The sequence below is a fragment of the Crotalus tigris genome, unplaced genomic scaffold, assembly GCF_016545835.1.
Source record: "Crotalus tigris isolate CLP2741 ecotype Arizona unplaced genomic scaffold, ASM1654583v1 scf7180000017545.3456711, whole genome shotgun sequence".
Taxonomy (NCBI): domain Eukaryota; kingdom Metazoa; phylum Chordata; class Lepidosauria; order Squamata; family Viperidae; genus Crotalus; species Crotalus tigris.
The window spans coordinates 1,869,493-1,895,515 of NW_024096464.1; the positions used below are offsets into that span (position 1 = coordinate 1,869,493).

Consider the following 26,023-nt stretch of genomic DNA (forward strand, 5'->3'; position numbering starts at 1 on the left):
CCTGTCTGCCAAGTCTCTGGGGGAAAGGAGAGATAGGAAATGCTCCCTCCCTTCCATTCTGTAGTCAATTTCTCAATCTGATCTTATTAGAGAACCTGATTTAATCAGTTTTGCAGTCAGAGAGAAAACTCCCTAGATTGATTTTCCTTGTTTATATAAGGAACATTCACTTTCCCCAGCAGTAAAATTGATAGCCCAGACTGTATTTGGTACTACATAGGCATCACACTTGCCTGAAGACCTATAATAAAAACATTCAGAAAAAGGAGAGGGTTTTTTTTGTTGTTGTTGAAGAAAACAGTTTCAGGAGAACTTCTTTCACATTTTCTATAGGCAAGGCAGACTTTATTCTTAAGAGATAAAATGTCACGTGGATCTTTCCGCAGACTGATATCATGTACTGTGCGTGCATGTTGGTGTGTGTGACAGATGTAGCAGTGCCAAGTATGTGTATTTCTGTGTGTACACATGTATATTCACACACATGTGCACACACACACACACACACACACACACACACATGGCACAACCATATCTATCATTGCTGCTGTTTTCTGGTCCTTGTGAATTTTCATGAAATCTGGATAGTTTGCCAGCATGTGCCGGTCCATCTGGATCTGGAAGTACTACAGTATCTTAGCCCTCTTATTCTCCAGGGCCTTCTGTGGAATCTCCCATCTGGACTTCGGAGGGTGTAGCCCAGGGGTAGGCAACCTTGACTCTTTTATGACTTGTGGACTTCAACTCCCAGAATTCCTAAGTCAGCATGGCTAAGCACAGAAACCTCTCCCTTTCTTCTCAGCATGGCTGGCTCAGGAATTCTGGGAGTTGAAGTCCACGAGTCATAGAAGAGCCAAGGTTGCCTACCCCTGGTGTAGCCCATACACTGTGCAAGTGTTCCTGTACTTGGTTGTGTCATTCAGTATATGCTGTTCCTGCCTGCATCTTACACTCTACCATGTTGAACTGTCTCTGAGGTCCCTCTATATAGTCTGCACCTTGAGTCCTGTCTAGTGTGGTAGACCCCTGCTTCTATGGATCTGGTACTTTGTGCCTGTTGGTGTGGTGCTATGATCAGTGCCTTAGTTCTTTTTTTAGTCCAGCTCTTTTCAGCCACCAGTAGAATTCCGAATGTCTGCCACCTCAGTTATCAGTTGATGGGACACCCCATGCAAGGTCTTATTTTGCCATAGCATTTCCTCTGCTTGATTTTCCTCCCATGTCTGCTAATGAGCGATAGTGGTGCAGTGATTAGAAGGCAGCATTGTAGACTAACTCTGCTCACAGCCAGTAGTTCGATCCTGATCGACTCAAGGTTGACTCAGCCTTCCATCCTTCTGAGGTCAGTTAAATTGAGGATGCAGATTTTAGGGGGCAATATGCTGAAATTTGTAAACTGCTCAGAGAATGCTGTAAAGCACTATGAAACGGTATATAAGTTTAAGTGCTATTGCTATTGCCTCAGACTTTCTATCAGCAGGTTATCTTTGGATGCCATCTTACTGATGTAGTTCTGGATGCCCTGGGTTTATACCAGTACGGTGGCTTTGAGTCTTACTAGATGCCAGCCACCCTCTTTCTGGCTGTTGTATAGTCTCTGAGTGTTGGACATGGAGTGGAAACCTCTGTAAGTTGAAAGGAATTTCCAGGTCTTAATATCAACAGTCTCCATGTGTTCCTTTGGCCAACTACTACACTAGCAGTGTGTCTAATGACTGGCAGGGCATATATATTGATGGATCTTGTGCAAGCTGTCTTTAGTTGACTTCAGGTGTTACCTTCCAAATCCCATTGCATTTATATAGTGCCAGACATCCACAGATATATCTGTGGGGTATTGAGCCATAGGTTATCCTGTAATCAATTTAGCCTATGCTCAGATTGGTCTGTCTAAAACTTGAATTTTGGGTGACTATTCTACCTATGAGCTTCTTGTATTTTAAGCTTCTGGTGGTGATGGTGGTGGTGGTGGTTGGTATGTGTGTGTGTGTGTGTGTGTGTGTGTCCACATGTGTGTGTTTGGAGGATGAGGGCATATTAGAAGACAAATGAATAAATCCAGGTTCTCACACAAATTGTTATGCTACTGACGTAATTTTTGACAACAACTATCACTTTGCAATTCTTGTGTTACACATTTGTAACACTATAATATAAAAAACATTGGTTTCTCTGAGAATTTTACATTTGTAGCCAGACAACTGGGTAAGTAACATGCAGCTAAAGCATACTGAAGAGATCTTTAGATCCTTCCTTTGATCTCCTGACTTAACTTCTGTAAAAAATGCAGTAAAAGCAGTAAGTCACCTAATTATTCTAAAATAGTGATTAACTATTTTGCTGCCTGGAAATCATGCTTTTTTTGAATTCAATGTGTATGTGCTTATCCCTATTTGTATATCTCCTTAGAGTTAATCAAGGGATTCAGGTAACCTTAGCTGACAAAGAAGGAGAAAACAATGAAGATTCCTTTGTAACGTTTGAGAGGAAAGACAGCAGCATATCCATACCCCCAGAGGAGTGGGTGGTGCATCTAGCTTCTGGTCTACTGGCAAAACCTTGAGTGCTTCCTTTAGCTTCTAGCCAGAAAGGGGACAGACTATGGGGATGTGGGAATAGTTTACTTCCGGTTTGATGTATATTGACTGGCAGAGGTTCATTTTTATGACCCATGAGAGGGATTTAGAGAGTTGTGAGCCATGTTGTTGGACAAATCAAATGACTTAAAAACAACAAATAATATCAACAAATTTGATCAAATAAATAAAGAAAAACAAATAGATGAATATACCAACAGAATGAATTGTAAGATGACATAAAAAATAGGATGTGGAAATTCACTGGAACAGGGTGAAAATAATTATGTTCTAGAGTGCCCTGAAGTGTGTGAATTTTGAGTTATTCATGTGGAAAGTTCTGGAAAAAAAAAAGCTTGGTGGGATGACACAATGAAAAAAGGTTGTAGGTGAGGAAAAAAGTGAGTGCGAGGGAATGATTGATAGAAAAATGATGAGACAAAGTGTTGTAAAAGATAGTTACAAAAATTACAAAGAATGTAATCAAAGAACAAGGAATATTTAAGATTAAAGGAGGCAAGTACTGTAAATGGGGAGTGATTTTCTGGAAAAAAGGTTACAATGTCTTTTTTGTTATCTCATGTCTTTTAGTTGTTTTTTTTTTTTTTTTGCTTACCAATTGCTAGGTTTTTTTTCTTCACTTACATCAATTGCTTGCCCTCAAAGGGAATTTCATGATGGAGATATGTATGTATATTTCTAGCAATATCATCATTGCTTACATATAGTTCCTTACCTTGAACAAGATACTTAGTGGGACCATTACCAGATTTAACTAGTTCATTTGTAAAGTTTAAAATTAAAATAAAGTGATTCTCGGTGCTGATAGGAGCAGTTTTGCAGATTAGTATTTAGTTGTTCTAGAAAGTGATGATCAGCTTCTTTTGCACAGAGTTGCCTCCTTTCTAAAGAACCAACTCAGTTCACAGTTTAGGAGTTTTCCTAGATGCAGCTGGATTACTTGAAGCCCAAGATGTACATTCTCTTGCATATGGGACTGTTCTTGGTTTAAGATTATAGTTAGACATAAGTAAGATCAATTCTGGGAAAACCTCATGCTGAAGCTGAAAATGTTTAATTGAGTTTTGGACAGCCCCAAGATCAACTAAAGTTCAATGCTCTATATTTATGTATTAATAGCCGTGGTGGCACAGTGGTTAGAATGCAGTATTGCAGGCTAACTCTGCCTACAGTCTGGAGTTTAATCCTGAATGGCTCAAGGTTGACTCAGTCTTTTATCCTTCTGAGGTTGATAAAATGGGAACCCAGGTTGTTGCGGGCAATATGCTGACATTGTAAACTGCCCAGAGAGTGCTGTAAACCACTATGGGACAGTATATAAATCTAAGTGCTATTGCTGTTTATGGGTTCCTACAAGATTTGTGGCTTAGGTGCCCAATATAATATCTGCTTCCAAATCTGCCTTCCCATTTAGTACAGAGTATATTAAGGTTTCCTCCTGAGTGCTATGAGAGATCTTTTTGGTTATGGCTTCCCTCATCCATGGAACTGTCTCCCTGGTGAGATATACAGTGTTTTATTTTTCATGAAAGAAGGCAGTGTCCTTTACACTTTAAAATGCTTTAATTGGTCAAAGTAATCCTATTTTTGTTGCTGTTTTTAAGTAGATGCTATTCTATTTAATTTCTAGCAAGATAAATGATCGTTTTACCTGCTAGCAAGGATATGTTATTTATATAAGCCAAATAGGTCAGCTTCTTAAGTAAAGGAGTTAAAGGACTTTATAAATTGGAATATAAAAATAGAAACATAGCAGTGAAGCACTTTTGAGACTCCCTGCCTCTGGCCTCATATTTTAGATATTTAAGAGCATCAGTGTGAGAATTAAAGAAGTATAATAAAAGGTGTGTGAGTAGAGTTCATTATCAATTTTATTACTATTTATTTCTTGCACTAAAGAAGCACTATGCAAAATGATTGTTCCCATGGGGTTTCAGTTATAGTGGTTTATTCTTTGATGTTCTGGTAAATAGAAATCCCTACAAAAAGGACTACTTCTTCCCAGTTTTCCCTTCCCAATCTTTAAATAATATTTGTTAGCCTACATTTGCCTTCCAAATACTTATTTGCGGATAACTTTTTTATTCTTTGTATACAGTACAAAAGAAAATTGTTTTTTGCATCCTAAAGTCTGTAACCCAATTAACTGATTCATTGTCAACACCCCGCTAGACACTTGTTCAGGGGTTATCAGGCAGAAAAATCAAAAATTCCAGATTGAATTTTTTTGGGTCACCTGTTCATATCTCTTCTTTAATGTGAGCCATGTTATTATACTGTGATTTTCCAAAGGGAAAAAAAATCAAACATGAAGCTTATTTTCAGAAGAGTATAAACCTGAGCTCTTTTTTAAGTTTCAGAGCCCATTACTGAGCCATTGACCTTATCTCCTCATCCCGGAAAAGCAGTGCTAGCAGGTCACATGTTGATATTCATCAAGTGAGAGAGATGGATTGAGCTCTCAATGCATAGCATTACACTATGTAGGATAATGTGTAGGAATTTGTGCTGCAAGTCCATCATTGGTCTAATGTGATCATTATAACCTTGTACATATCCTGAACATACCGTATATGCAGCTATGACCCCAACTGATGCAGAATTGTTTTGAAGAAAGTCATTTTTGAATTTTAATTTTTGAATTCTGTATGAGTCATTTTGAAACTAATAGGAGGACAATGAAAATAGGTACTGTACAGGTATAGTATAGGTGGTACCTTGCTCAATAGTAGCAATTGTGAGAGGGATAATAATAATAATAATAATAATAATAATAATAATAATAATAATAATAATAATAATAATAATAAGTTGGAAGGGACCATGAAGGTCATCTAGTCCAACCCCCTGCTCAGGCAGGAGAACCTATACCATTTTGGACAAATGGCTGTCCAGTCTCTTCTTAAAAACTTCCAGTGTTGGAGCATTCATCACTTCTGGAGACAGGTTGTTCCAATGGTTAATTGTTCTAACTGTCAGGAAGTTTCTCCTTAGTTCTAGGTTGCTTCTCTCCTTGATTAGTTTCCATCCGTTGCTTCTTGTCCTGCCTTCAGGCGCCTTGTAAAATAGCTTGACTCCCTCTTCTTTGTGGCAGCCCCTGAGATATTGGAATACTGCTATCATGGCCCCCCTCGTCCTTCTCTTCATTAAACTAGACATACCCAATTCCAGCAGCCTTTCCTTATACGCTTTAGCCTCCAGTCCCCTAATCATCTTTGTTGCTCTTCTCTGTACTCTCAGAGTCCTAGTGGACAATCACTTAGATATGAGCCAGCAGTGTGCTGCAGCTGCCAAAAAAGCCAACACAGTGCTAGGCTGCATTAACAGAGAGATAGAATCAAGATCACGTGAAGTATTAATACCACTTTACAATGCCTTGGTAAGGCCACACTTGGAATACTGCATCCAGTTTTGGTCACCACGATGTAAAGAAGATGGTGAGACTCTAGAAAGAGTACAGAGAAGAGCAACAAAGATGATTAGGGGACTGGAAGCTAAAACGTATAAGGAACGGTTGCTGGAATTGGGTATGTCTAGTTTAACGAAGAGAAGGACAAGGGGGGACATGATAGCAGTGTTCCAATATCTTAGGGGCTGCCACAAAGAAGAGAGAGTCAAGCTATTCTCCAAAGCGCCTGAAGGCAGGATGAGAAGCAACAGGTGGAAACTGATCAAGGAGAGAAGCAACCTAGAACTAAGGAGAAACTTCCTGACAGTTAGAACAATTAACTAGTGGAACAACCTGCCTCCAGAAATGGTGAATGCTCCAACACTGGAAGTTTTTAAGAAGGGACTGGACAGCCATTTGTCTGAAATGGTATAGGGTTTTCTGCCTGAGCAGGGGGTTGGACTAGATGACCTCCAAGGTCCCTTCCAACTTTATTATTATTATATTTTTTAAGATACGGCACACCATTTGAAGGCAAGAAAGACAGATACGGGAAGCATTCTCCATCAGTTACATGTGGTCTGAAAAACTAATTTCTCCTTCTCTATCTGAAGAAGCAGTTGTACCACTGAGGGAAATTAGGGCATATACCAGTACACTAGTTTATAGGCTCAGTACTCCTCCCCCTTGTTAATAAATGACTTAAATGGTAATTGAAAAACATGATATAAAGATGTAAATACAAGTAGTCCTTGACTTACAACAGTTCGTTTAGTGACTATTCAAAGTTACAACAACAGTGAAAAAAGTGACGTATCACTGTTTTTCACACCTCTGACTGTTGCACCATCCCCACAGTCACGTGGTCAAAATTCAGACGCTTGGCAACTGATTCATATTTATGACAGTTGCCGTGTCCTGGGGTTATGTAATCCCCTTTCCAACCCTCTGATAAGCAAAGTCAACAGGGAAGCCTGAGTCAGTTAACAACTGTGTTACTAACTTAACTGCAATGATTCACTTAACATCTGTGGCAACAAAGTTTGTAAAATGGGGCAAAACTTAACAAATGTCTCACTTAGCAACAAAAATTTTGTGCTCAGTTGTGATCATAAGTCAAGGACTACCTGTATTTTTGTTCTCTTTTTAAAAGGGTTCTATCTATCTATCTATCTATCTATCTATCTATCTATCTATCTATCTATCTATCTATCTATCTATCTATCTTTCTGTCTATGCTTTGTGGCCCTCTTATTTTTGTTTCTTTTTGACCCTCAGGACTAGCTCCAGGGCAGCTCTATACATATCCTGCTCGGTGCTGGCGCAAGAAGAGACGTTTGCATCCCCCTGAAGACTCCAGGCTGAAGTTGCTGGAGATTAAACCTGGTAAGTGCTCTTTCTGCTTGTTTCTTTTCCTTCCCCATGCTTTCCTTTCCCCACTGGTGAGTCTTATCTGTTCATCCTTGAATTGGAAGAAAACTCTATTAGCATGAAATGAGCTGTCTTCCTTACTGATCTCTTCTGTTGCCTCTCTTTTAAGTCCCTTAAGTCACATGAATTTCCTCCAGGGTCAGAAGGTGACAGTACCCTTGGACCAAGTGGAATAAGGAGGAATATAGCAATTTGACATTGGTTCAGCTGAGCATAATTTAATGCTGTCTCATGCATGGACAAGGCAGAAAAACCTGTTGCCAGGACCCTTTCTTTGCCTTGGAAAAGTGCAAGAGAAAAAGGGCCTTAAGTGTCTTTAAGTTACTGTTGGAGTAGACTAGAGCACTAGCTATTGCCACTGAAGTAGAATCTACAATGCAAACTTCAGTGTATTTTCTGCTTCTCTTCTAGCTTTATCTGTCTTTTGTTGCACTGACAATGTCCAACAGAATTTTAAAAGCCCATTCAGGTACAGATGTGGAAACTACAGTAGGTATGTTAGGGCTTCGTGTTCTTCTACCTTTTAAGAACCTGAAGTTTGGAATGGAAGTAAATCTCTTGGGTATTACACAAGGTGGTAGGCTCAATAACTCCTTCTAAGGGCCTTGTTACTTGGTGCTCTTTTTGCTTCCCAATCCTCCAAACCATTTTGAAGTTAGGTATGCAGTTGCTTTCAGTGCTACAGACCTCAGAAATATAGAGAGCAGGAAGAGAACAGCACAAGCCTGTTAGTGCACTCTCTCTCTCTCCCTCTCTCTCTTCTTCTGATCAGGAGGAACATGCAAGAAAATGGTACAATTATTATCAGGAAGTGAGTCATGGCAACCGGACTTATTTTCGTGTTGGTTTGAGATGTTTCACTGCCCATCCAAGCAGCTTCTTCAGTCTGAACAAGTTGGTTAGGGGAAGCTGAGTAGGAAGAGAGTCGCTGGAATATACCAACCCCTAAAATTCTTAGCGGTATTCCTCACCAACCTCAGGATTTCTTCTGCAAAGTGCATGGCAATATGTTGATGAAGATTCTCAATCATCAGGGTAAAATTGTCAGGAAGCTGAGTCATGCCAACTGGATTTGTTTTCTTGTTGGTTTGAGATGTTGAGAAGCTGCTTGGATGGGCAGCGAAACATCTCAGACCAACAAGAAAATAAGTCCAGTTGCCATGACTCAACTTCCTGACAATTTTACCCAGATGGCTGAGAATCGTCATCTACCATTCAGTCATTACTTTTCTCCAAGAGATAACTGTGGCATTTCTAGGCTTTCTTTCCTCTGTTACTTCAAAAGTCTTTTGCTAGAAGGCAATTTTGCAAACCAGTGCTTTCCTCAATAACTCTAACCATGGATGCAAGTTGCTAGAGTGGCTGAAGCAGAGGAAATGGGGAGATACATTCTAAGCAGAGAGAATGGTATGCTGAAGGTTGCTGGGGGAGTTGGGGATATGAGCAAATGGCACAACAAAAATCCTGTCATCCCCACTCCACACAAAATCAACAGCCCTCCCTTATGAGACAGTTGCTTGAAAAGCTGCCAGACAGCAGTCTGATCTTTTGCATGAGCTAATCTCCTGCTAAGGAGAAGGGAAAAGAAGACAACCTCATGTTAGTTTCGGCACTTGTCCCTTGGGCAACTGTAGGGCAGAAACACATAAAGGATCTGGGATGAATCAAAAGAGTTTGAGATCAGTTCTGGCTTCTCTTAAAGTGGGATCAGCACTGTGGTTTGCATTTGCTAATCTGAGGAACTGCTATGAAATGTGAAGCTGTCAAACCATCTTTCCCTTTGAAGGACTCAGAATTAGAATGTTATGTCAAACGAAGCCAGGAGACAATATCTGCAATGAGGGAGAGACAGCCCACAAGTTCAGTGGAGTTTTACTGTTGCTTACAGAAAGATAACTATTTCATTTGGCTGTGATAGAAATTGATTGGCTTAGCTGCTAAATGGTGTGAAAATGGTGCACACCTCTGGATCTGATTTTGGAGTGGTAGAAATATCCCATATGAAATTGCCTAAAGTTCCATTCATCTACCACCCTAGTAGCATAACTGGGTACTGCATTTGCAAATGAGCACATGAGAAAGGTGTAGTGGGAAGTAACTTCCCACACTGTTCAGCAGTCAGTTTTAAACAGTTCCAACAGCTAGAGGAAACCTATCTCCAAGGGAAGCCTTGTATTATAGACTTTATGAGGTCCTTCACTGAGATAACACTAAGATGTATATGAAAATTAACAAAAAATTACATATTTACTACTTGTGCATGAATACTAGGAATATTCAAAAGTATGAATATTCTTAGTATCATAGAACTAGCTAGGTGGGAAGCGATGGTGATGAACTCTTGGTTCATCTCTTGATTTTTAACTAGATTGCATGTCTATTTTTATTTTATTTTCTAATATTATTTCTTGCATTCATCAATTCCTGTTTTATAATGTAGCAATCCAAGGGCATAATATCTGAGCTGCTAAAGGAGAGCCAGAGCTAAAGATCATGTACTCCTCCATAAGTAATGTACATAAGTGAAAACGAGGAGCTGCTTATCTATTTTTCTCTGTGCTTCTGAGGCCTTCATATATCATTTGCTGGAATTTGAACTGCTTGTGACTTGGCTCATCCTTGAAAGATAGCAGGTGGCCTTCAGCAGAGAGAGAGTCTAATTCAAAGAACCAACATATTTTTTATGTGGTTTCTAACTGCTTAACTGAAACACTTTTCTACCGTGTTATTGTGCTCAACTACTTTCAAACCACAGCTAGCACTTGGAACCACAACACCATAAGATGGGGACAGAAGAGACAACGGACTCTCCTTTATTCTTTCAATTGCTAGTTAGGTTAGCATTAATGCATTGCAAGGATTGCTTCTGTGGTCTGTCTCTACACAGTTCTCTGTTTGCATTCCAAGGCTCAGCTCAGCTTCTGTTATCACATCTGTTTTAGTGAGCAAAAGGTCTTTTTGATGGGTTGTTGACTTAGGAGGAGTCTTTGAAAGCCCCCCCCCCCCAAAGGGCTGCTAAGTTTTTTGTTATCATTGAGACAACTTGTAAAACACGACAACTCCAAGCTAACAACCTTGCCCATTTTATCAGGCATTTATAAGTGTGTGTACATTACTGGGTGTAAAAGGTCCCATGGGATTTCAACTGGCCTTGTAAGGATTTAGAGCAAATACTAGCATATAAGAGAATTCTTACTTGTGTTCATATTCTTTTACTTCTACTAGATATTATTTGTAAGTCTATGAAGGTCCACCCAATCCTCAAATACATTTTCTTATGAATACAATGAAGAGATTTCTCCGGACTTTTATATTTTTATCTATCTTCTAAAGAAACAGCCAAAAAGAAATAGACTGATGTAAGATTCTCACGTGGAGGAATGGAATAGAAATTGAATAGCTGGTCTTTGGTTCATGGCAGCAATTACCTAGGAGGCATTTCATTTTAGTCCATGTGTAGCACAAATCTTAGATAGAAATGAAGGTACTGTATATGCAGGAACAGCAAAATGCTTTTTATTACTTCAAATGAAATATAACTGTATCCTAGAAACTTTTGTGGGGATAATGACTGTCCCATGGTTTCTTTTGATTTAGATTTTTCTCTTCCTTGGTTTTTCTTTTTCAAATGCAATTGTCTTCTCTAATAACTGCTTAGCCATTTCAGTCCAATAGGTTAGAGTGCTCTAGTCTAGGTCATCCCAATTAGACAATTCCATCTATTGAGGCCTCCCTGGAATGAGGATTTCCCTAAGATCCAGGGGGCTCCTACCCTACTTATTGGTGTTTCAAGCAGCCTTGAAAACCTGGTTCTTTGCTAAGGCCTTTCTTTGCCTAGGATGGATGTGTATTGCTGCTCAGTTGGCCATCTTTGCTTCTTGTTCTTTTGCTGTGTTGCTTCATTGCTTGATAATTTTTCATATTTTTGCAAACTGTCCAGAGCATTAGGAGTTGGTTAGTACAGGGCTTTTCAACCAGTGGTACGGGTACCACCTGTGGTACATTGGCACCTGGCAGGTGATACGCGACCATCCTAGAAAAATGGTAATGGGGGAGGGGAATGAGCTGAACTGGTGGCAGCACTGCACAAGCCTGAGCGAGAGAGGGCTGGAGTGCAGGGCTGTCAGGGCTCAGCGGAAGCACCAGGATCAGTGCTGCTTTCCAGCTGATCGGCACTTCTGCGGGGCTGTCAGGGCTCAGTGGAAGGGCCAGGATCAGTGCCAGGCTCCAGCTGGAGCTTGGCGCTGATCCTGGTGCTTCTGCTGAGCCCTGAAGAAGCACCAATCAGCTGGAATGTTGCAGCATCTCCAGGGTCTTGTGATTTACATTCAGATGCTTGGCAACTGATTCATATTTATGATGGTCCCAGCATCCCAGGGTCATGTGAAGTGACCAAAACCTGCTGCAACCACCCAGCAGATGGAGGAAATAAAAACCAAACACCCCCCCACCCCACCTCCACTGCCAATCCTCAACAGAAATGCTCACAACAATAAAAACCTTGGGCAGGAGGAAGAGCACCACCGGGCGGGCAGGCAGGTGTCTTGCTCAGCTGTGGCTTGGGGGGCACTTTTTTCAGTGCCATTGTAACTTCGAACAGTCACTAAGCGAACTGTTATAAGTCGAGGACTACCTGTACTTTATTTATTTATTTATGAGACTTATATACCGCTTTAAGTGCAAGCACTCTCTAAGCGGTGTACACCAGTAAGCAATGTATATATATATTTTACATTGCCCCCAACAATCTGGGTCCTCATTTTATCTACCTCGGAAGGATGGAAGGCTGAGTCAACCTTGAGCCAGTGAGATCTGAACCACTGACCTGCTGAACACAGTCAGCTAAAGTGGCCTGCAGTACTGCACTCTAACTGCTGCGCCACCTCAGCTTTTTCCCTTTTTTGGGGGGGGTCATCAAGTTTTTGACACCTTGCTAGGCGATTGGTGGTACTCGGATGTTGCCATATCCTAAAAGTGATACAATGGGTGAAAAGGTTGAAAAGCCCTGGGTTAGTATACATATAGAATAAAATAGTTAGCAAATCTCACAGAGAAAAATGTAAGGAACAAGGAGTTTAAACCAGTTCAAGTGTAATAATAAAGATTTTTTGCAAGAATTGCTGAGATGAAGAAAAATCAAAACAGTGTATATTGATCCCTCATTTTTGAAAATGTAGAATTTGGTTCTTCTTCAGATCTTATACCTATCCTGGAGTTGAGCACAAATGACCATTCATGATTACCCATTAACCTTGTGGACAAAATAGTTTGATGGATGATTTCCTCAATTTTTTTCCAGGGGAAGGTGAATTTAATTCTCCAGAGGTTTTTTTTAAGGGTGGTGGCAACAACTTTTGAAAAAACCTCATAGAAAAGGGCCACTCATGGTCTCCTTCCATAGGACTTACCTGAAAGATGAAAACTCAGGGAGGCTGCAGGACTGACTGTTGGAAAGAGGAAACAATCAAAACTTCATAACCAGATGTTAAAACACCAAAGAGAATTTCACCAAAACTCTCTTTTCTTTTGAATGAATGAACACTGAGAAGGGGAAAAAAAATGCTTTGTTACTAATATATAACATTTAAAGTTGGAACCTCATTATCTGAGGCCTCGATGCCTTCCAGCCTTTCAGGTAAAACTACCAAATTTAAGTTTTATGAATTTTTAAATTTTAATTTAAACATAATCTAAACTAGTCTGCAGCTTTGCTCACATTAAAAAAAATGAAGCAGTTTCTCATGACTTATTTTTTTTACATTTAGAAACCTAGACATTTTGCTCTGGACTCAGTGGGATATGAAAGTAAAACTAATGGCAATTGACAAGTTAAAAAGCTCCATAACTGTCTGATATTGACTTTTTCGGTTTCTATTATCTGAAATGTCTGGTTTAAAAAAAAAACTCATGCTTTACAGAATTCAGAGGTTTACTTTAGAGTTTTCTAAGAAAGGTGCAATTTTATTTTTCTTTTAACAAATAGCAACACAACGCATCTCTCTCTTTGTCTCTTGTCAATATGTACTGTAATTCATAAAGGCTTTATTTCTTTGAATCGATACAGAAAAACTACTATTTCAGAACCAGCAGAGGGAGTAATATTACAGGACTACTTGTATAAGGGGTTTGATTCTGCTTCCATTTCAAATGCTACATATTTAAACCAAGCGATTCATGGAATAAACATAATATTGTAAATTTAACCTTTTACTCACAGGGAAAAAAATGCAGTTCCAATTTTGAAAGTTTTGATTAGAGTCTGATTATCAGCTGAATAAGCCTACATGGAAAATGAATTTGCCTATTCTGCTCCCTCATTAGCAGTTGTTAAATTACCTGCAAGTTCTGAGTTTTCATCTATCAGTATCGCATATAGCCATGCTGGCTACATGTTCACAGAAAATGTTTTTGGCCACGTTGGCTCCCTTGGCCTAGAACCAGAGATGAGCACCATGCTGTAGAGATGGACACTCTGGACAGAGAAATCTTTGCCTTTACCTTTTAATATGTTCGTATGAATCCAGGGCAACTTTTTATACCAGAAAAATAGTACATGGGAATATAATATATCCCAGTGGTTACTCTCAAGTTGTATTTTGTTCTTGGGTTTTCTAAATAAATATGCATGGGGTTGGGACTTTTAGGGAGTTTTTCAGCTAATCTTCAAGTAAATGTCTGTAGGCCAATGATTTACAATTTATACTCTGAATCCGGCCTGTCTACTTTAACCTTGGACTCAGATGATAAGGGGCATCCTGCACAGCATGCAAACTGGGCTGAATTTTCTAGCTGTCAGGCTGATCAGTGGTTCAACCATTGCCTTATGTGATGTCATGGCAAAATTACACAAGCAATGCCTAAAACATGGAATTTATTTATCAAAGGAAGCTGTCTTTTAAAGCTAGACTCAGCAAAGCAGACTACTACTGAAGAACAAAACTAATCAGAGATGGGAAAAATCAAATGAAACGGAAGATAAAAACAATAATAATCAGCCAGCTAAAGAGCAATACAGTAGCATGAAACCAAAAGTAATAGAGTTCTTACTCATATGGAAGCTACTGTGCAAATCATTTTACCTGTGAAAGTTTTCTTCTGGCAGACCTCCATGTTATATGCATAGGCATTCTTGGGAAGCAAGTTGTAGAGGAATGCAGTGATAAAGTTGATGAAGGAATGCAAGAACCATTAGCAGAGAGATTAAGAGGTAATAAAAGAGCGTACAATTAACAATGTGGCTCTAGAAAAGGAGAGAGCAAGAGAATAGCCCCACTTTGATCCTGCCACAGGGAAACTGGCAGATTTACAGCCTTGCTCGCCCTTCAGAAATGTTTGCTGATATGTACTGGTGAGGTTCATGGGTGGTAAGGCCTTAAATGTGTTTCATAAGCATATGGTTTATGAACATATGATTTAAACATATGGATTTAAACAGAATCAGTGCAATCTTAGAATCAATGGAATAGCTTGCCTCCCGTATTTGTGGGTGCTCCATTGCTGGAGGTTTTCAAGAAAAAATTGGACAACTATTTGTCCGAGATGATACAAAGACTCCTTCCAATGGGCAGGGGATTGGACTAGAAGACCTCCAAGGTCCCTTCCAGCCCTATGATTCTATGATAATGTAACTAGTTAGAACTGCCCAGTTATTTTGTCTTCAGCTCTAAAGTTTACTTATTTAGTTAAGAAAATTTATATGACTGCCCAACTCATTCTCAGAGACTCCAAGCAGTTTTCAAGGATAAAACCCTCAAACAATTAAAAACAATTAAAAGCAATAACCCCCACCCCCTTGGTCAATGAGTCATTTGATGGGCTCCATTCTATTCTGAAGTCCCCAGGTCTGCTGGCAAAACCAGGTCTTCATGACCTTGCAAAAGAGTGTCAAAATGGGGCTCAATCGTATCTCTGTGGGAATGAAGTTCCACAGGGAGGGGAGCCACCACGGGGAAGGCCCTTCTTTTTGGTCCCACTGGATGGACCTCCTTAGGAGAGAGGTTATTAAAGTTATTAAAGAGGGTAGATTCAGCTATTCAGTAATTTTCTGATTGGACCTCTAATATTAGAATTGATAGGGATATTGGAAGCAAAAAGTGAGGACACTTAAACCAGTGGAACAGTTTGTCTTCAGAAATCGTGGGCACTTCATCACTAGAGGTTTTTAAGAAGAGATTAAACAATCACTTGTCCGAAATGGTATAGGTCCTCCTGCTTGAGCAGGGGGCTGGACTAGAAGACCTCCAAGGTCCCTTCCAGCTCTATTCTATTCTAATTAAAAAAAAAACCAGTCAGCCTCCCCATAGAGATTGGCTTTTCCTTATCTCTGCTTTCTATAAAGCTGTAAAAGTATTTCTCTCAAAGACAACAATTGAAGGAAAGGACCACCTAACTAATAAAATTTAATTAGAAAGTCAAGATACTTTCTCTTTTAAACAATCCATTTTGCAGTTAATTCTGTGTATGCCCAAATTCCATTCAAGTAAGTAATATATTCATTTGTAATTATTGACTAGTATTTGTTTATTAGATCACTGAGACTCCTTATCCTACCAATCATTCTGACCCCCTTTTCTCTTTTCATTTATGTATTGCCTGTCCCTTCTTCCTTATCTTTTGTCACCAGATGAATAAAATACTCTCTTTGGTTGCTATTGTTGGCGAGATTCTACATCTTATATTTAATTTTTTTTCCTGTTTAATGTTTTTTTTTTTTTTTGTCAAATTGTTATGTTGTGAGCTGTCTGGCATCAACCTGGAGTTGAGCACCTAAATTGCAGCAAACAAACAAATTTCTTTTATTAATCCATTTTCAAGCAGAAAATAAAAATGAATGACAGAAATTGAATTTATCCAGAAATTGCATTCTGAAATTGAATTATATAATATTAATAATGTATTAGGTGTTTTAGAAGATGCTAACGCACTAGGTCTGTATTGAGCTATTAAAATGCTTTATCTGGATATAGCTCCATTGTTGCATTGATGGTAAAGAAAATTCTACTTTCAATTGCTGAAAAGATTTAAAGTAATATCTGAACAATATTGATCTAAAATAATGATACGTTGTTGTACCCATTCTTTCCAGTACAAAGTTTTACTGTGAGGTGTTCTCCAGTTGTGTGAACTTAGGAATCCAAATTCTTTCACTGAAAAAAAAATATTGAAATATATTGTTTCCATCTAATAATAAATATTGAAAGAATGTGTTAATTGCTCACTACTGAGATGGCCAAGGTTTTTGTTCATGCCCTGGTTGTGCCATACTTGGATTATGAGAACACCTTTATGTTTGAGTTACCTGAGAACTTGCTCCTCTACCCTTTGACTGATTTCTAGAATGCTATTTCTTCTTTTGCTTCTATCTCTTGATCTTACCAGTTGTTACACTAGTTGGGAGTATAAGAGAGATACCATACAAATTGAGTGTTGACATATCAAGACTTGCATATGAACACCAGTTATTGGAATGATCTGCTGATGCTCATGGACCTGTACTGTTGACCTGATTATTAGCGAAGGATCATTTAGTTCCCCAGGGCACTAAAAGAGTCACATCATAACTATGAGCCTTTTCTCACCAGGTTCAGTTTCTTCACCAGGAATTAGACTTCTATCAGGATTATATTTGGAGTCAGATTGTGTAAGTTTGAAAAAGCACATTTCTTTTTCACTGGCCTCTGTGAAGTTGCTTTAAAATCAATTTATAAATAAATACCTGTCACTCTGAAATGTTCAGAGGTTAGTAATATTGCATGTCATGGAACGTTTAGTTTAGAAATATTTTATATTATGATGTTATGACAGTGAAATATATTACTGTATCTATTTTTTTTCTAGGCTGGAATTGCAGTTATAAAAGCTTCCCAAATGAAATCACCAGTATAGTTAAAAATTGCTGCTAGAATAATTAGATTGGTTTTATTCTTTTATTTGGAATTTCCTTTGAATGGTTATTGTCTTTCTTTTTCCCCTTTCTTTTCCTCTTCTGCCAAATCAACTTTTTTTTTCTGCCTAGAGACTTGCCTATTAGCAGCTGGCTCAGGAATTCTGGGAGTTGAAGTCCATGAGTCATAAAAGAGCCAAGGTTGCCTACCCCTGGGCTAGACTCTAGAATATGCCATGACATTGGATCAGATAGTGACAAATGACAATGACAAGGATCATGATAATTCTTTAGAAGAATGGCAAAATCATCCCAACATTCAGACAGCAGCTTTTTTCTATATGTTTCTGTAAATCACATGTTCCATTTAATATCTGTTTAAAATAGAGGTCCCCAACTCCCATGCCACACATACCTGGCGCCCAAAAGGTTGGGGGACGCTGTTTTAAGGACTAAATTTATATATCCAAAACAGTGATCAGTATGATAGAAAGCGGAAGAAAGTTTCATATACTTTATATGTTACAGAAATCTGGAATAATACTTCATTAAAGTGTCATCTTTTTTCTTTTCAATTTCAATGTAGACTTGAAAGATAAAACTGTTCAGGGGGTTGAAATAACCTAATATTTAAATGATGTCCCCCCTCCCCTCTTTCTCTAGAGCACAGCATGAAGGAATAAGTAATAAATGATATTAAACTCTTGTTTGAAATGTTCTGAGCCAGTTTTTCATGTACAGAGAAAACAGCAAGGCTGTAGATAATTTTCTATTGTCTTCATTTGTTGTAGTAAGTATTTTCAAACTCTTGTCTTTATTTTTCTCCTGGGTAACTTTTTATAGTGTAATAATCATTTTACTTTTGATGGATAGTAAATAATGTTCTACTGGTTTCTAATTTACATTAATATCTCCTTGCAATTTGCACTTGATATCCTAATAAAATTTAAGTATTTTATGCTAAAATAATAGGCCTGCCAAATACTATATCTGATGAATTCAATTATTAGATGTGTTTGTGCCAATATTATAGGATCAGATAAAGGATGACAGGTGATGCAATATTCATTAAAGCAGAATATAGATACATAGTATGATTTGTTGGAACAGATATCCTGTCTTCTATCTAACATGACATGTTAATATCAGAAATATCAGAAAATAGTTCTTTATTAAGCTGTGCTTCAAATGGAAGTAAGTAAGACAGTTTAGGAGACTGCACATCTAGACCAGGGATGTCAAACTCGCAACGTCACGTGACATGTCATGACGTATCATGACTTTTTTGCCATTGCCGGCAATGGGTGGGCATGGTTTCGCTATGATGCATCCAGCCCGCAGGTCAGCAGTTTGACACCCCTGATCTAGACCATTATGTGACAGCCGAAGTGTAGATATTTCTGTGTCTGTTTCTATCTAGCTCACATGTAGTACTATAGTCTTCAGTTAGATTTATCTCCTCCTGGAAAAAAGGTGATTTCATATGTATACTAGTAATATGAGCTACTACTAATAGTAGAAACAATAATTCCACTCCTGAGTTGCTAAAACCAGGCATAAAAAGTTAAAGGAAAAGTCTGGAAATCAAAATTGAATTCTGGTAACTTCATAAACATGTTCCTGAAGTTCTTGGCAGCAATGTAGCACCCATGGCCTTCTTTCAGGTTATTTTCTGATTTTCCTGTCTAATTTATAGTCCAGCCACAGGCCAACCTTGTTTAGCTCCTATCACCATACAAGGGCTGTCAAATGCAGGCACCTGGATGTTCAGCTTCCAAAAGCCTTTGTTACTTATTAATAATTAACAAAATAATTATTTAAAATGCAAAGTAACTTTAAATTATATCTAGCATTTACCCTGTCTTTATGTACCTTTCAAAGTGTAAACCTCTTTCAGCCTCTGCCCCACCCTTAAACCAGATAGAAAAACCAACTAGATGAGCTAATTCTACGACAGTGTTTGTCAGTTTTGGCAAATTGAAGATGTGTAGACTTCAACTCCCAAGAATTCCCAAGGTTGAGAAACACTGTTGTACTTTTTTGTAAGCCTACAGTAACAGAACCTTGCAGATCAAAAGGCACAAACGACCACTTTTAAACTGCTTGATCTATTAGAGTGAATCCTTCCTAAGTTTCTTGCTCTGACCATTAATCCATTGGGGGCTCATCCCTCTCTTATCTGATAGTTTCTTAGTCAGCATCTCTTTCCTTGATCCCCCAAGGTCATCCACCCATTTCATTACATCCTCTGTCATATTATGGACTTTTGGCTTCAACTTACAGTATCTGTGCATTCAGGATTGTATGACTTGGGATCAAAGTTCCCAGCTTGACATTAAACTCAGAAGCAATTCAGCAGTACTCTGTGCAATTCCTATTGCATCACAGCATGGTATTTTCAATTCAACATCTGTTGTCATTAAAAAGCAAAAAGCAAGCAAAAAAACATTTTAAACCTAATTTCTTAAAGTGCCATAAGCCAACATTTAAATGCTATTCCTCAAACCTGCCCAAATGGTAAAAGATTCCTGAAGCTGAAACGAAGTTCCTCTTAACTATAGATAGAAAGTAATGCTGTATTCGACTACAAGTACACCTGTCACTGTAACTCAGTGCCTTCATTCTGCCGGGTGCAAGTGCTCCAAGAGAACTGATAGCCGTTATGTATTACAAACCTGTCAACAAATAATGATCATGTTAATGGCATAGAGCATGACCTGAGCTTCTTTGCCTGCATTTGTAAGCTGCACCACAATGTCTTTGGTATATGGAAATCATTAGGTCCAGTACTCTTCAATATCTTCATCAATTACTTAGATGAGAGGATTGAAGGGGAACTCATCAAATTTTCAGATGACACCAAACTGGCAGGAGTAGCTAACACCCCAGAAGACAAACTCAGGATCCAAAAAGATCTTGACAAACTTGAATAATGAGTTCAAAATGAGTTTCAATGTGGAGAAAAGCAAAGTCTTACATTTAGGCAGGAAAAACCAAAGGCACAAATATAGATTGGGTGATACCTGGCTTAAAAACAGTAACTGTGAGAGGGACCTTGGAATCCTAGTGGACGATCACTTGAGTATGAGCCAGCAGTAACCAAAAAAGCTAATACAATCCTGGATTGTATAAACAGAGGCATAAAATCAAGATCACGCAAAGTATTATTACCACTTTTTAAAACCCTAGTAAGACCACACCTGGAATACTGCAGCCAATTTTGGTCACCATATCACAAAAAAGATGTTGAGAGTTTGGAAAAAAAATTCAAAGACCAACTAAGATGATCAAAGGCCTGGAGACTAAAACATATGAAGAATGGCTATGGGACATGGGTTTGGCTAGTCTAAAGAAAAGAAGAAATAGGGAAGACATGATAGCAGTGTTCCAGTATCTGTAGGGCTGCCACAAGGCAGAGAGGGCCAGGTTGTTCATCAAAGTACCAGAGGGAAGGACAAGAAACAATGGTTGGAAACTGATCAAAGAGAGAAGCAACCTGGAATTAAGGAGAAAGTTCCTGACAGTGAGGACAATCAACCAGTGGAACCAGTTTACCTCCAGAAATCGTGGGCACTCTCATCACTGGAGATTTTTAAGAAGAGGCTACATAATCACTTGACTGAGATGGTATAGGTTCTCCTGCTTGAGCAGGGGGCTGGACTAGAAGACCTTCAAAGGTCCCTTCCAGCTCTATTCTAATTTAGGCAAGAACTATTCACTTAAATGATCTCCATACAATCCTTTGAATTTGCAGCTGAGAAATGAGATTGCTGGAATAGGTCCAATCACCTGAGCATTCATCCCAGTAATTGCTGTCCTATTGCAGACACTAACTAGATGGTGAATGTCCTCAGAGATGGAATGATGGCCTCTTTCCTCCTCCCTGAGGAATGTAATGTGGTTACCCTTGCCTAGACAATTTGAAGAGTTACACAAGGGAGATATGACTTGTCCCTTGGTTGTCCTTCCACTAACCCTCTCTCATCAGGATTGCCATAATTTGCTTTACACTGGATCTCCTTGAAGTCATGTGGAAACCAGTACCAGCTGATGTGCTTACTTGTGAAGAAATTTAGAGTTGACCTTGGGGATAGAGAGAGAATGAGCCAGCTGTTAAGGGGAGCTTGCAAAAATGATAACTTTAACATGTGTGGACTTCAAGTCTCAGAATTCCCCAGCCAGCATGTTTCCAAGTCCATTTTATGGTGCTGATTATTATTTATTCTCTATGAAGGCCTCTTCTGGGGTCTAGGTATCTACAAGGTTACTTTTTTTGCAAATAGATTCTGCCCATCTAATCCAGGAGATTTGAGTATGTATGGTGAGGATCTCCATCTATCAAGAAAGGGGATAGAGTGAGCATAAATCAAAATCAATATTATTTTCCAAATTTCCCTCTTCTGAAGCCACCTTGGGGGTAGGGTGATATCTACTCCCATACCCTTCTGAACTCATTCATATAAATCCTTGGCTTTTCAGTGATGGATGCTATCAATGCAAGATTGAAAGATTGCTAAAATGTCACTGTTATGTTATTTTTAATTATTATATTTAATTTGTACAATTACATCTGCCTTATTGTTCTTCATCTATTTATGATTGAATTATCTGATTTTTAGAGCATTTATTTGGAGCAAACTGGTTTATAAATAAATAACCAATCATGTCAAAGGTTTTTAAAGAATGTGAATTTGTAAAATGTATTCAATGAACTAAGAATTTAATAATTTTTATGTAATTCAGAAAATCCATCTCAAAACATTCAAAGTAATAAAAATAGCAAAAGAGGCTAGCCTCATTTAGCACACTATTTTAGCAGGAAACCCAATCCAAACTTGATTGTTTGACAGTGTATAAGCAGAGCAATTAATTAGGTCTACACTCAGAAGTTAGTTCAAGTGAAGGCTGTAAGGGCAAATTAAACTTGAGTTGACTGCTGCCATTAGTCTTACAAGGGAAGGGATAAAGCTAGGCAGAGGTTTTAAATATTTGATGCAGAGCACTCTGCATTAACTTCTACTTGTGCTATGGAGCTGTACAGCAATAGAAATCAAAAATATGATGAAGCGTTAATCCCATGCATTCGTGTTTTATGTTTAGCCTATATCAGTGGTGGCAAACCTGTGGCATGTGTGCAAGAGGTGGCACTCAGAGCCCTCTCTGTGGGCACGTATGCTGTTGCCCCAGCAGAGTTCGCCAGAGTAGCGAGCACGTGGCGTTTGAAAGCAACAGGGCAGGAAGTGAGCGAGCAAGCGGTGTTGCCCCCCCGTGGATGCCCCAGAGATGGCGAGGAACTGGCCCTGGCCATGCTCACTCAGTCTGCTGTGACCACTGCAGCCACACCCACCCAATGGGCCACACACCCCCTCCCCCCTAAGGGCACCACAATGCTGATACAGCCCTGGCACTTTGTGATAAATAAGTGGGTTTTGGGTTGCAGTTTGGGCACTCGGTCTCTAAAAGGTTCACCATCACTGGCCTATATGTATAGAGCCTACATTGTTGTAAGTAGCTGCCTAAATGAAATGCCTGTACTCTTACAGTTACAGAACATAGAGCTAATAAAAATTATATTTGTGATTATAAATAATTATAATTTTATAATTATATTTTAAAGAAACTCATCATTGAATTTAATTGGTGAAGCGGGTGAAGTGGGCACATCACATGAGAAAAGCACATCTTCCTTACCCTATCCTTACCACTTTCTACAGAGGGATGATCGAGAGCATCCTGCCATACAGCATCACAGTCTGGTTTGGAAGCATCACTGCTTCAGACAGGAAGGCAGTGCAGAGAATGGCGAGGATGGCTGAAAAGATCATTGGCAGTTCCCTCCCTTCCATTCAGGACATAGCACATAAGCGTTGCTTGAGTAGGGTCCAGTGGTGGGATTCAGCTGGTTTGCACTGGTTTGGTAGAACTGGTAGCTAAATTTTGTTGAGTTTGGAGAACTGGCTGAACCCATGCTGCTTCTGGAAGTCTATTCTAGGTCTTGGAGGCCTGGAGGAGGTGTCCCAGGACTAGAACGCTCCACTGGAAGTGCGTGGATGTCACTTCCAGAAGTTGGCCCATTGGAAGTTTGTTGATGTCACTTCTGGAAGTCTGTTCTAGGCCTGGGAGGCCCAGGCCTGCATCCACACAGAGAACCAGATGTTCAGGTATTTGAATCCACTACTGGTAGGGTCCATAAGATTGTCTGGGACACTACACATCCTCTTCACGACCTGTTTTCCTTGTTACCTTCTGGGAGGAGGCTTCGTAGTATCCGAAACAGAACATCCAGATTCAGTCACAGTTTTATTCCATTCAGTATTAACCTTGTGAACTCTAAAGCTTCCTTCTTCTGTTATGTATTCAAGATGGACAGTGATTAATATTTATATGTTACTTTTATGTAAGGGTATAGGTCTATATATATGTTGGTCTTTGGTTGTTCGGGTTTTCTCCCGCGTAAAATTGGAAGTGTCTTGGCGACGTTTCGACGAAGTCCCATTCATCATCTTCAGGCTGGTGTTTTCAGCTTCATGCTTCGAGGAGCACGAAGCTGAAAACACCAGCCTGAAGATGATGAATGGGACTTCGTCGAAACGTCGCCAAGACACTTCCAATTTTACGCGGGAGAAAACCCGAACAACCAAAGACCTACATACAAACACCCATGAAAACTTCAGAAAACTATATATATGTTGTATATAGTATGTTTAAATGTGTGTTACGTATGTGTACATTTTGAAAGCAAGCAACTAAATTTCATTTTTAATGTGTGCCATTGTGCCCACAGTAAAAAATGACAACAAAGTTATCTATCTGTCTGTCTGTCTGTCTGTCTGTATGGAAATCCTTCCACATTCCTGCAAATGTAAATCTTATAGGACGTTTTGGGGAAATATAAGATTTTTTTTAAAGTGACATTTGTTTTGGAGTGGATAGGCCCATATATCTCTAATTATATATTTTGGTGATTCCTACTTTTCATAACTTTACAGGCAAAAATCAATCAGTTTTCTTTCAGAAATGATGCCAGGAAGGGATCTAAACTATCATTATGATGGCTGAAACCAAACCACCCAACTCTTTTGGCCAGCTCTTCATTCCTGAATTTTAATAGGTCTCCTACTGCTTTGATACATGAGAGAAACACATTAATAGAGCTAAGATGTCTTCCAGCCACTGTGCCATTGCTGCTGTTCCATCTTTCACATCACCGCCAATTCTCTTTCTCTCTCTTTAAAAGCAGCTTGCAGGATGCTCAGCAACCAAACAGATCGACAGATTGATTGGCTTATTAACTTTTCCGTTTCTGTAGTCCTTTCTTTACCCAGTAACATAAGCCTTGCTTATGTTCTGCAGACTGATGAATGTCCAGAGGAGGAAAAGTTGTTTAACAAATCTCAGGGACAGATATTAATGAATGGACACACTGGCCTTGTCTGGGAGCCCAAGGTTGCCTGCGTGTTCCCGCCTTCTGGGCTAAAGAATTAAACAAATCCAAAGGGTTATGCACCCTAGGAGTTCCATCTGCCTTCTGTTTATCTGACTTTGAAACAGGGACATGACATGCCTGTATTTGGCCTGGCTGTTCAGAAGAGGCATTTCTGTACACATCAAGGACAGATGACTAGTAATTCATCTTTGGAATCCAGCACCTCTCTGCAGCCATCCATCTTTTAGCCAAAGCCACAGCTTCTTGGCTCATTGTTAATCAAATGAAGGAAATCCAAAGTCACCAGCACTTCACCTTCTTCATTATAATTTGCTTTTTTTTTCTTATGGGGAGATTTCTTTCCCTTTCTTAAGTTTTAGAAGTTTTGGTTGGGAAAGGAGGGTGGAGTGAGAACAATTGATTGAATGCAAGGATTTAGTTCCACTTCCCAATGCTCGTGCTAATATTTGGATAAATAGTGAAGGGTGATTATCCCCATGTTTTGGCTTTCACATCTGCACAGTTACACTCAGGGCTGATTCTATCTAAAAATCGCCTGGCTACATTCCAAAATCAGACCAATCAGTCCCATCCTGTCCCTGTCCTCTGCTTCTGGCACTGGTCACTCAAAATGTTATAAGGAGAAAATTGAAATAAAAGTCATCACATGTTGCATCACGTAAAATTTAATAATTAGAAAAACATCATTTATTGTTTATCCTTTTATTGTTTATTTATTACATTTTCCTCCCCTATCTTTTCTCCGGAATTAGGAAGGTATGTATCCGTCAAATGTTTCCTTTTATCTCAGAATTAGTGACTCATCTAAGGTCACTAAGTAACTTTTGTAAATAAGAGAGGGTTTGGATCCTGTTGGCTATAGTGCAAGAAAAACCGTCTGATTATGTTCACCATGTTTGCTCAATAAATTTGATAGGTTAATTGGCATAGATAGAGCAGCAGTTTTACAAACACTTACCTGGATGTAAGCCCTGATGAATATATTATAATTTATATTTAAGTACAAATGCATTGCACTGTGCTATTGTTCTTTTAAAATGGATGACTTAGTTTTCCACATTAATATTAGATGGCTAGAATAGTTTACTTTTATAAACTATTTTTCTTTTAATAGCATAACAAATATGCTATTAATATTCTTACCAATAAATTTCTAGCAATGATGAAATGTTTAAAAGCAGGCTTTAAATACTGGGGATAGTTTTTCCAAATTATTTTTTAGGTGTTTAGATTTTAATATATCTTTGTGACTTTTTTTTTTTAAACTGCTTCCATGA

The 26,023-nt window shown here is 38.9% G+C and overlaps 1 protein-coding gene across 19 annotated transcripts in view; it reads left to right on the forward strand.

Annotated features, from left to right (window-relative positions):
* The window catches only part of DPF3 (double PHD fingers 3), a 243,535-nt gene that overhangs the window by 134,745 nt on the left and 82,767 nt on the right, over positions 1–26,023 (forward strand). For all 19 annotated transcript variants that reach the window (XR_005555560.1, XR_005555574.1, XR_005555577.1 and 16 more), the window contains one exon: positions 7,264–7,371. Coding sequence is in view for 11 of the 19 variants with exons in the window: in XM_039334076.1 (XP_039190010.1) it covers positions 7,264–7,371 (108 nt within the window). In the remaining 8 variants the exon portion in view is untranslated. The remainder of the gene's footprint in view (positions 1–7,263; positions 7,372–26,023) is intronic.